The 12,667-nt window shown below is 40.0% G+C and overlaps 1 protein-coding gene across 1 annotated transcript in view; it reads left to right on the top strand.

Moving 5' to 3' along the window:
- The window catches only part of NAE1 (NEDD8 activating enzyme E1 subunit 1), a 107,801-nt gene extending 98,632 nt beyond the window's left edge, over window positions 1-9,169 (top strand). The window contains exons 15-20 of the mRNA XM_033941031.1: window positions 2,772-2,811; window positions 3,679-3,765; window positions 4,415-4,507; window positions 5,791-5,905; window positions 5,983-6,032; window positions 8,947-9,169. Of these exons, the coding sequence (XP_033796922.1) occupies window positions 2,772-2,811; window positions 3,679-3,765; window positions 4,415-4,507; window positions 5,791-5,905; window positions 5,983-6,032; window positions 8,947-9,056 (495 nt within the window). The 3' untranslated portion in view covers window positions 9,057-9,169. The remainder of the gene's footprint in view (window positions 1-2,771; window positions 2,812-3,678; window positions 3,766-4,414; window positions 4,508-5,790; window positions 5,906-5,982; window positions 6,033-8,946) is intronic.
- Window positions 9,170-12,667: the final 3,498 nt, after the last annotated feature.

Raw genomic sequence — 12,667 nt, 5'->3', positions numbered from 1 at the left:
ATAGGCGGTATATAAAAAACCTAATAAACTTATAATTTTAACCCAATCCCTCCCAACTCAACCATAATCTATGCATTCATAAAACTCCTATATAATAATCTTTATTATTGGTCTAAATATTAATAAAATTATAAAATCTCTCCCCCATCCCTTCCTTTTTATTGTATTTATAATGGAAAAATGGTATCTATTTATTACAATATCTTGTCAATGGCCCCCAGATTTCATTAAATTTATTATAGTTCCCTCTTTGTATAGCAATTATTCTTTCCATTTTATAAATGTGACATAATGAATTCCACCAGTAGCAATAATTAAGTCTACTCCAATTTTTCCAATTAAATGTGGTTTGTTGTATGGCGACTCCTGTCATGATCAATAATTAATGATATCTTCCCATCCATTCACCCACCCCCAAATGTAAGTACCCAAAAACAAGACAGAAATAATCCCCCCCACCCTTCCCTGGATATGCACCTAAATAAACAAAAACTGACTCACATCAATTATAAAGAGGTAACATAAGATGTGAATGGGTCCCATATCAATTTAAATATATTACCATGTCCCAAATTATCAGCGTTCATCCTTTCAAATCTATAACTGGAGCAAAGACTTGCCCACCAGAATGAAAAATTTAAACAATCATAGTTCTTCCAATTTCGGGTGATCCTTTGGATGGCTATCCTAGTCATTATAAGAAAAAGATGGCCTTTATATTGATCTATAAGGGGCTTAACATGTAATATTGTACCGCAAATGACTGCTAGTGGAATTGATGATTCCAAAATGTTATTAATTTTACCCCATATTGACCTCCAAAAGTTAAGTATCAAAGGACAATAGAACAACAGATGATCCAGTGTCCCAATGTCTAAATGACAGTGCCAGTGTCTATTAGGTTTAAAACTGTCTTAACTTGTGCAACCTAACAGGGCTCCAAAAAGATCTATGTAACAGAAAGAACCAATCAGGGAACCCCTTCTGAATGGCTTGCTTCAACTGCAACCACTTATAGTTTTGAGAGTTAGCTATACCAAATTTTTGTTGCAGTCGTGAAAACTCAAAGCATTTTTCCATTTAAAATAACATCATCTAGTGTTTGAATCCCTGCTTGCATCCATTGCTTCCAGAAGATCCCAGACTTACCAATTTGAATCTTGGAGTTTAGCCATATGGACTGATATGTGGATTTCTCTACTGGAGAATCTGCTAATTTGTTAATACATTTCAAGGTTTTCCAGGTGTCCAATAAAATACTATTGTCCTTTACATAACTGGAAATTTGATACTGGGAGAAACTGTTTCAACATCTGTTACGCACTTCAGTTGCGAGATCTTTGGTAGAAAATGGATATAAAATGCTTTAACAGTGGTACCTTATGCTGGTGCAGTTACATAAAATGTACCCTCAAGTATCAGACTTGTGCTGGAGAAATTGTGGACAGCAAGAATCCTTTCTCCACGTTTGGTGGGATTACCCAAAAGTTGTTCTCTACTGGGATATGGTTTTTGAATTGCTTTCTAAAATTCTACACAAAACAGTTTGCAAATCCATGGGCAGTGCGTTATTGCACACACCATTAATAGCAGTCCCTAGCAAGTTTTATAAGCCTGATTTTCACATACTGTATTTACAGCTAGTCAACTTTTATTGGCAGCACAATGGAAACAAGTTCATCCTCTGATCAGGAGACAGTTACTTAGTGAATTGGATTTTATTTTTCGCATGTCTAAGCTGACAGCTCTAATGCATAATCATACAACACTCTTCCTTAAAGTGTGGGACAAGTATTTAAAACGGATAGAAAGATCCACTGAGTCGTGTTAAGTCTTTTTTATTTATTTATTCAACTTTCTATACCGTTTTCCCAGGGGAGCTCAGAACAGTTTACATGAATTTATTCAGGTACTCAGGCATGTTTCCCTGCCTGTTCCGGTGGGCTCACAATCTATCTAATGTACCTGGGGCAATGGGGGGATTAAGTGACTTGCTCAGGGTCACAAGGATCAGCATGGGTTTGAACCTACAACCTTAGGGTGCTGAGGCTGTAGCTTTAACTACTGCACCACACTCTCCCTACTTTGCCCTACTTACTCTATACATGCCCATCAATCTAGTCTTGGGGGGGGGATAGGGAAGTCCTCGGTGTTGCTCTGATTTGGCCTTGTACTGAAGAACTACTGTACAACTTGCTTGCATTAATGGATGATTGGGGGGTTTTTATGTTTATATTTTTCTACTGATCTGTTTTGCTTGGTGTATGGTTATTGAAAAATCCTAAATAAAAAAAAAAAAAATTGGTTTGATTTTTTTCACAACTTTCACATAATAGTATTCATCCATTTTCTCACTTATTTTTTCACTCATATATGTTTCACTTATTTCATCAAATAATATAGGTCCACTCACATTTTACTCTTATTTCATTGCATTTTAAGGACCCCTGAGGAAGGCTGAGTTTTACCAAAACATGGACCATATAGGGTCTAAGTTTCACCTAGTGAGCATCAAACATCAGTGACATGTATTTTGTACCTGATAAAAATTCTGAAGTTGTTTTTATCTGATTATTTGAATAAACAATTCTTCCTGGACCTCCAGAGACTCATGTTCCTCCTTGTGCTTTCAGTTAGATGTTTTACAGCTTGTTAATAATTGTTGGCCCTCTCAGTACTGTTATAAATTCTTTCCCCACCTTTATGGTACCCTTGCTCTCTACATCAGTTAACATTCAGTAAAGCAAAAATCTTTGCTTTCATCTTTACAGCCACCAGAATCCATTCAGCAGAAAGATATTCGACTGTTCTGTAAGTTTTCATTCTTACTCTAATTTACTAAATGTTGCATTTAAAATGTCTAGTTGCAAATATCTGTTGCAGCAGAATTTGCATAATTTCTTTGAAAAACATTTTTCTGACCAGAATTAGCTGTCAAGAATGAAATCCAAACTAGAAAGTAGAGCTGTACCAAATAGCATATTTTACTATTCTGCTGAATACGAATAATGGGCATTGAGCTTTAACATAACAAATAAAAGAAATAACGTGAAATCAGAAATCAAGTATTTATTTCAGTAGGACTTAGCACAGTGGAGCCCTGAAATATTTGTATTCAAAATTAAATCACTATTGGCTGAATACGACTAATTTATTCATGGTCAAATTGGATTGAATATGACTACTCGGTACAGTCCTAGTATTTGTTTCAGAGAAATAAATGCAATATTTGAAATGGTACCATAGCCCTGTTCAGTCAAGTTCTGAGGCAGTGTGATTGTAGTGAATACCAGTTTATGTTCAAACTTTTTTATTCAATAAACATTCAGGTATACAATCATGACTCAATGTTTTTCTGAATAACAAACTTATTTCCTCCTATACTCCACCCGCCAAAGTCTGAACCAGACTCACACCCCCTTTTCTCCTCTTTCCAATACCCTCATCCATGGATGTTCTTCCATTATAAGCACAGTGAATACAATCCACAAGTCAGACTTATCCCATCCCTGAGCCCATCCCCTACCTAGTACAATCCTTTCCCTGACAGTGTCTAATTAATCAGAGGTCTTTTAACAATATACTACACCCTCTCGGATGCAATTGTGAATACCAGCTTATTAGCATCTTCCTAGGTTTGTAGGTGTGATTCCTTTCTCTTGTACACTCTGGGTTTAGGCAGGAGTTCTGCATTCCTTCGAGTAATACACTGTCGATCTCTAGCAGAGGAATACAGTTTGGATACATTTAAGAAGGATGACGTTGGTAAGCATCTTACTTATACTGGTCCTGAAGCCTTCCCTATAAGTAGCTGGGGTTTTTTAGTATAGGCTGAAACTAGAAACATAAAGTTGGAAATAATGCACTTTTCATTCTTTAAGGAGGGGACAGTGCAGGTAAATATTACGTAGTACATACTAATGCTGCTATTTCCATTACCTGCCACAGGACCCATTTTATGTAAGTGAGCCCTGTGGCTGATGAGGCACAATAATGGTGCAAGCAATTGCTGATCTTTAGTAAGTGAATCCCCTAAGTATTTGATCCAGAGATGTTATGGAGGAACAGTACCAAATGCACTTTTTACTCTAGCTAGTCAAACCTGGAATCATTTTAAACCACAGGAAATTCAAGAGTCTTTCAGAGAACTTGTGCTGCGGCAGACAGTCACTGGGCTTCATTTTATTCCTCTTGCCCAAGTAGCCTAGATAACTTTTTTCGTACCATAAGAAATATTCCTCATAGCACTCAGCCATTTGTAGTGCATTATCTCAAATGTTGACAATAGCGTTATTCTAATTACACACTTCAGAAAAGATGGAAAACTAAAAATCTTTACTATATATAGTTGCACTCTATTTTTTTTTTTTCAACCGCAGTACAGGCTAAGATGTTTTGTTTTCTTTCATTGTAGCTTCATGGATAGATAATGCAGACAGTGAGATAGTATTGTACCTAATGTTAAGAGCTGTTGATAGATTTCAAAAACAGCATGGCAGATATCCAGGTAAGTAAATGTTTTTCCTGCAAATCAATTGCCATAAGATTATTGGCACTTTTCCTTATTAACATTTATCTGTCGCTTCTACATAACCAAGCAAAGTAACTTAACATCAATAAAGTACAATACAGCATAAAATAAGCTATTTCTTCCACTGTTAATATTGTAGTATCCTGCCTCCAGATAACCTCCAGACCCCTTTCTTATTAAATGTATCTTCCCAACTACCTAATCCATCTATAAACCCCCTCAAACATCACAACCAGCAAAGGTCTTCCAAAGCCACACCTTCATAAATAATTTGGCTATTGCCATACTGCCTCCGGTAGCTTATTTCACAGTGTCAGTGCTACCACCAAAAGAGCCCACCTCCTTGAAGTGCACATGACATTCCTTAATCAATGGCAAAAATGAATCCTTTTGCTTTGAATGCAGCTTACAAAGCGGTTGGTATGGAGCAGATAAGTTAATAATTATTCAAGTCTTATAAGCATTGAGGTCAATTGATCAATAAGTGCAGGATCTCAGAAACAGAATGACTCCCTTGTATTAACTGACATGGGAGGTCTTTCTATGGAAATCTGTCCTGTAAGTATACTGGATCTATATTCTCTCTCACCTTGAACACCAAGGTCAAAATTTTAAACCAACCACACAACTCTGTTGGCAACCAGTGTTAAATGTTCCCTGCTGCCCAACCTCTTTCAGATGAGCTACCTTATTTTGTAGTAATTTTAAATGTCGCAATGCCATCTTAGGAAGTTCTACCGACACAATTTTTCCATCATTTAATCTGGAAAGAACGCAACTTGTCTAGAATAAAAAAAACTTCAAATTTGACACATTTTTTAAAGGGTAAATATTTGAGGCCAATTTTCAGCCAGTGTAGTTAAATACTGGTGCCAATGTTTAACTTACAGGCAAAGTTTATCTTCAGGAGAGGATGGTGGGTTATTAGTGCAATATGATTTTTATTGACTGTTGCTGAGAAAGATTGATTATAAAATTGCTTGGTAAATGTTTTTCTTCAAGTACATATATTTAAAACATACATCTGGGTAACACCTGAAATATACAGGATATGTAGAAGTATAGGAAGAGAGAACGAGGAAGGGCAGGAAGATCAGCTATTTAAAGGGGTTATGAGCAGACTTATTACATATTGGAGAGAGCTTATATTGCAGAGATGGAGGACACCTTTTATTTCTCCAAAGAATATATGATGGGAATCTTCAGGTAAATAAAAACTAATGAAAATGCACCAGCAAAATAAATAATTTATTTTATAGGTGTGTACAACTGTCAAGTGGAAGAGGATATTGGAAAACTGAAATCCAGCCTCAGTGTGCTGCTTCAGGAATATGGCTTATCTGTAATAGTGAAGGATGATTATATCCATGAATTGTAAGTATTGTCAATTTCTTGTAAAAATGTCTTCCCAGCATACATATTTCTCTAATTCTTGACTCTTTTTCTTGTAGCTGTCGTTATGGAGCTGCTGAGCCACACACTATTGCTGCATTCTTGGGAGGTACAATTCCACTAAAACAGTGAATATTTGGCCGAGATTTAAATCGATTGCCTTGCTAACCGTTAAATGTCTACTTTCCCACAGACACACTTTTATTTTTTTTTTTTTTAAATGAAAGAAATGGTGTAGTTGAAAAAGGGGTGAATTTATACATCTTCAGAGGCAGCAGCACTGCCTGGTGGTAGTGGTGGTGTCTGTTTGGTCTAAGTGCAGGATCTTGGGGAACAGAGTGGGCCTCTGTGCATTTATAGGACAGGTTCCCATAGAATATCTTTCCATGCAATGCACTCTTATAGTACTCTTATAGCAGGGGTGCCCAACGCGTCGATCGCGATCGCCATCCCGGGCTCTGTGATAGACTCGTGTTGCCGTCCCGATCTACCGGGCCTATCAGCCTTCCTCTCCCCGACGTCAAAGACGCCGACGCTGGGCATTAGGCTGTTTTTGTCATTTCGGGGGGGGGGGGGGAGGCGTGGTGGCGTGGCGGCGGCAGCAGCAACAACAGCCTGAAAAAGAAATCATCCTAGCCCGGGTCAGTGTCGTACTCCGGAACTTCTACCTCTTCCAGCAACCCTCTCCCTTCTATCTGCTTCCGGCCACACCCCCTGCTCCACGGCTCTCTTCGGCAACTCAGCAGCAGCGATCGACACAAGCTTCTGACGTCGGGGCATACCCTCTGCGAGTCCCGCTTGTTTCAACTTCCTTTTTCCACAAAGGCGGGACTCGTAGAGGGAAGGCCTCGATGTCGGCAGCTTGTCTTGATCACCGCTGCTGACGAGTTGCTGAAGAGAGCCGCGGAGCAGGGGGTGTTGCCGGGTGCAGGTAGAAGGGAGAGGGCCAGATGCAGGACTCGTGGGTGAGGGAGGGGAAGAAAGAGAGAGGGGAGGGAAACAAAAAGAAATATTTCATGCTGGGCCGGAGTGGAGGGAGGGTGGAAAGATTCTGGCTACAGGGTGCAGTAACAAAGGAAAAGGGGGGAAAGCTGAAAATGAAGATAGTGACACAAAGGGTAAGCAGGACCTACTGAATAAGGATAGAGATACAGAGGGGACATGAAGAGGAGGTGAAATAGAGACATAGAAGTAATGCTGAAAAAGTGTATGTGTGGGGGGGGGGGGGGAGATAAAGACATTGAAAGGGCAAATGGTGAACATGGGGTAAAGACAAGGACAGAGACAAATGAAGATTCTGAAAAAGTGGTAAGATAAGAATATAGTGAGATGGACACAAAGAAGGGGGATGCTGGAAAATAGGTGGAATGGTAATTCTGACAGACACAGAAGGGAAATGCTGGATCAAGGAGAGATGGGGCTCAGGCTGGATGGAATGAGGAGAAATGCCTTGTTGGCCCGGAACTTCCTCTCCTACGTCAGAATTGACGTCAGGGAGCAGAATGCTGGTCAGCGCGACGCTTCTGCAGGGAAAGCTTGGGGCGGCGGTGGCTTGGGGGCTGTTCCCCGATGGCGGTGGCAGCAAACCCAGTGGCTTGGGGGAGGGCACGGAGAAAGAAAGAAAGGGGGCAGACAGGGAGACAGAAAGAAGGGGGAACAGGGAGACAGAAAGAAAAAGTTGGGGGAGAGAATGAGGTCTGGAGGAGAGGAAACATACAGGAGGCTGAAAGAAAGGAAGAAAGATTGGATGCACAGTCAGAAGAAGAAAGTGCAACCAGAGACTCATGAAATCACCAAACAGCAAAGGTAGGAAAAATGATTTTATTTTCAATTTAGTGATCAAAATGTGTTGGTTTTGAGAATTTATATCTGCTGTCTATATTTTGCACTATGGCTCCTTTTACTAAACCGCAATAGCGTTTTTTAGCACAGGGAGCCTGTGAGCATTGAGAGCAGCACGAGGCATTCAGCGTAACTCCCTGTGCTAAAACCTACTATTGTGGTTTAGTAAAAAGGGAGGGGGTGTATTTGTCTATTTTTGTATTTTGTTACTGAGGTGACATTGCATAGAGTCATCTGCCATGACCTCTTTGAAAAAACCCAGAATATGAATAATTAACATTTTCTCTGCCTTTTAATGTGCTTTGTGTTTTTTTTTATTTTATTGTTGGTAGATCATTTTGACTTAGTCATTATAAAAGTAGCTCGCAAGCCCATAAAGTGTGGGCACCCCTGTCTTATAATATTATTTTGTAGAAATCAGAACTGAATTTCCAGATGATTTGGATACTGAAAGTAGACAACAAAAAAAGACTACTCGTAATTTCACAGTCTTATATTTCTTTGTGGACCATTTAAAAATTGTAGGCGAAAGTATTAATTTAAACCTTGTAATTTTTTGTGTAACAAATTCAGTGGAATGCATCTATGAGCATTTTGGGCACAAAGAAAACTATCATAGCAGATGCATTAAAATTGTATGTTCTGTACTAGTAAGTAGTTAAGTGTATTTGGAAGAGAATTTCCAAAGCCATTTATACAGATGAAGCAAAGTTTCACACCTATAACAGATGTTCTCAGTGGACAGCAGGATCCAACAGCCACACATATGGGTGATGTCATCACATAACAGAGCCGAGCCAGTCCCTTATCCCAAAGCTCATAAACTATTAGAGAAATTGTACTCAGCATGTGCAAGAGATCACATCTAGCAATTTTCCTCAGAGTGTTTGTTTGTTCAAAAGCATGCTTCAACCTTGGTTAGGGTGAGCGGGATAGTGTGGCTCTGGGGACCTGCTGTCCATGAAAACACCTGCTACAGTTGTCATTGGCCTTTTTTTAACTTGAATGTTATTGTTGACCCCCACATCCAACCCTGTCATTCTGAGAATTGGAGTTCTGCCATGTAGGTAATAACCATTAGTTCACCGAGACATTACTGTTCAGAAGTTAGGACAGTTGTAACTATTATAAAGTGTTAGCTGTAATTATGTAATTATGTTTTTTTTATGGTCTATTCACAGGAGCAGCTGCCCAGGAGATTATAAAGTTAATTACAGGCCAGTTTGTAATTTTTAATAATACTTTTATATACAATGGCATGTCACAAACCTCAGCAACTTTCCAGCTGTAAAAATAATATAGGTCAAATACCAACTCATGTTTAAAATTGTAAATGACTGCTAAATTTGTGCAAAATACTGTTAATGCCAATTGTATTACATTAAACTTGAAAGCAAACAATAATCTTGTATTTTTCATTCCTCTTGATGAAATAATATTTGTGAATCTTAGGAACATACATAATTTTATATTAACATGTTTTATTGTACTGATGAGAGATCAGCTTTAGAGGGAGGTCATTTTAAATCTTGTAGACTGAGGAAAACAAATACAAATTAAAAATGTACACTTTCAAAATTCTGAAATAGTGTGATTTATGTTGATCTAAAACTTGTCTGTGTTAATCAAGTAAGTATATTTTTTCTGTATAAAAATATGGGCAGATGTCAGATATCACAAAATTTGGCATTGCTTGTATCTTAAAATACAGTAGTTTTGCCTGTTTCTGCTATAAACTAGATCAATTTTATAAAATAAGGGAGTAATTCTACAGGAGGGCACCTAGGTGAAAAGTCCAAAAGGAGAAATTAGATCTTACCTGCTAATTTTACCTTCCTTTAGTCCCTCTGGACCAACCCAGAAAAAATGATGGGTTGTGCATACCTTCCAGCAGGTGGAGACTGAGAATACTGATTTTTGAGTGGGCCAATAAGGACCCTGCAAAGCCCCTCATAGAATGAGATCATTCTACTGAAAGCAAGAAAGGACAAGAAACACATCTGCGCTACTGTCCAGTACAACCGCTAATCCACATGCATACAGAAGAACTGGCACTTAAACGTGTGCAGTAATTTTAGTCACTTATTCCTTATGCCTCTTCTCTCTCACTTTTTTTTCTTTATTGCAAAGATAAATTCTTGAATGCACAACCAACTGCTCTCCGCAGAGCATAAGAAGACAGATAAGAAACCATTGTAAATCACACTTCTCCAAGTTCAGAGGGACTAAAGGAAAGTAAATTAGCAGGTAAGATCTAATTTCTCCTTCCTTAGTGTCCTTCCAGCCAGCCTATACAAACTGATGGGAAGTAACAAAGCAGTAGCATTTAGGGGAGGGAACCAGGAAATCCTGCAGCCAAACTGATGGGAAGTAACAAAGCAGTAGCATTTAGGGGAAGGAATCAGAAAGTCCTGCAGCCAGAGCACGCCCAAAGAATGCATCCTGTCTAGCTTGAGCATCAATTCTGTAATGCATGTGGATCTGTAATGACGTACAGAGGAATGCAGGTAAGACCAAACCCCACACGTCAAATGTCTAACACAGTGGTTCCCAACCCTGTCCTGGAGGAGCACCAGGCCAATTGGGTTTTCAGGCTAGCCCTAATGAATATGCATGAAGCAAATTTGCATGCCTATCACTTCCATCATATGCAAATCTCTCTCATGCATATTCATTAGGGCTAGCCTGAAAACCCGATTGGCCTGGTGTTCCTCCAGGACAGGGTTGGGAATCACTGGTCTAACAGATATACCAAAGAATACTTGGCCCAGAAAGAAACTTGACCTCTGGTGAAATCAGCCTGGATGTTTTGTGGAACCGACCTGCAAGTATTTAAGCTGAAGAAATGGCCTCCTTGATCCAGCACACAATAGTGGCCTTTGATGCCTCCAATCCTTTACAACCACCCTTGATAACTCAGAACAAAGGGTCCCTTCTTCATCCCAATCTACGTTCCTTGACTAACAGCATGGTGTCTCACAGTGAGTAGCTTCATTTACACTATCTGCACCAGTGTCATCCTTCATTACAGCTTTTAGGAAACCTTCCACACAACGTTACTGCTGTTACTAGTGAACTCATTTCACCCTTTGATGTAACTGCCAATCATTGCCTCTGGACATATGTCCTTTGCCATGAGTCCTCAAATATTTTCTACACCTTACCAACTCTGGTCTTAAAACCACTTCAGTTAGAGTTCATTTCAGTGCTATTAGTGCTTTTTATACACCACTGGATAAAAAGCTCCTATCTGTGCATCCATTGATTCCAGATTCATAAAGGTCCTTTTTCATACCAAACCACTGGTCAAACCTTCCAGTTGATTGGGATCTCAATATTATAGTTTCAACACTGATGTAGCCACCCTTTGAGCCACTTGTATCTTCATTTCTCAAACATCTCACTTGGAAAGTAGTATTTTTATTAACATAAGAACATAAAAGATGCCACTGCTGGGTCAGACCAGTGGTCCATCGCACCCAGCAGTCCACTCACGCGGCGGCCCTTTTGGTCAAAGACCAGTGCTCTAACTGAGACTAGCCTTACCAGCGTACGACATTGTTCAGTAGGAACTTATCTAACTTTGTCTTGAATCCCTGGAGGATAACCTCCGGGAGAGCGTTCCAGTTTTCCACCACTCTCTGGGTGAAGAAGAACTTCCTTACATTTATACGGAATCTATACCCTTTCAACTTTAAAGAGTGCCCTCTTGTTCTCCCTACCTTGGAGAGGGTGAACAACCTGTCCTTATCTACTAAGTCTATCCCCTTCAGTATCTTGAATGTTTCGATCATGTCCCCTCTCAATCTCCTCTGTTCTAGGGATAAGAGGCCCAGTTTCTCTAATCTGTCACCGTACAGCAGCTCCTCCAACCCCTTAACCATCTTAGTCGCTCTTCTCTGGACCCTTTCGAGTATTAATATGTCCTTCATGTACGGCGACCAGTGCTGGACGTAGTACTCCAGGTGAGGGTGCACCATGACCCAGTACAGCAGCATGATAACCTTGTCCAAACTGTTCGTGATCCCCTTCTTAATCATTCCTAGCATTCTGTTCGCCTTTTCGCCGCCACCGCACATTGTGTGGATGGCTTCATCGACTTGTCGATCAGAACTCCCAAGTCCCTTTCCTGGGAAGTCTCTCCAAGTGCAGAGAACCATGGTGGGGAAGAAAATTAAGAAGAGGACAAACAATATAACAACGCTAGAGCAAGCTTGGTCTCTGACTTGATCCCTAATAGGAATTGTCTCATCTCAGAGATCTTGAGTACTGTCGAAAGCACCTGGAATTACAAAAATTAGACTGCCCAGAACCTTTAGATGTTCACGGTCTGCTGTCCAGCAGAGATTTTGGCCGGCAATCTACCACTTGGGCCATCAGATCGTCCAGACCCTTTCCAAACATCTGTCCCTTGGAGTCTGTTGAAAGTTGCCTTGGAGGTAGAATTTCCCGCCCATTGTCTGATCCAGAACATTCTGTGGGCTGAAATGGAATAAGCCAAAACTTTGCTCATGACTTTGATGACGTCGTAGTGAGCATTGGCTACATAATCCATCCCTGCTAGCATAAGCTGGGACAAAGGCTTGTCCTCTGCCAGGGTGAGCCCACACATATTAGTATGACAAGTGCATACCACAAAAGAGGCTGCTGCAGCTGCTTTGGTCCTTAAAGCCAAAGCTTCAAATTGCCTCTTTAGGAACACATCCACTCTGCAGTCCTTTAATACACTTCCCTCACTTGACAGGGACGTGCGCATGGTTACCTGAGCTACCAAGGAATTCACCTTTGGCTGAGAGAACATCTGTTGACATTCCTGTGCCATAGGATACAGCCTAGACATTGTTTTGGCTAATTTTAAAGTCTTAGGAGCATCCCACTGCTCCATGACTAAAACACTGATAT

The sequence above is a fragment of the Geotrypetes seraphini genome, chromosome 4 (genome assembly GCF_902459505.1).
Source record: "Geotrypetes seraphini chromosome 4, aGeoSer1.1, whole genome shotgun sequence".
NCBI classification, from domain to species: Eukaryota; Metazoa; Chordata; class Amphibia; order Gymnophiona; family Dermophiidae; genus Geotrypetes; species Geotrypetes seraphini.
The sequence above is the reverse complement of the archived record's forward strand: the minus strand, read 5'-3'. Positions and strand labels throughout refer to the sequence as shown.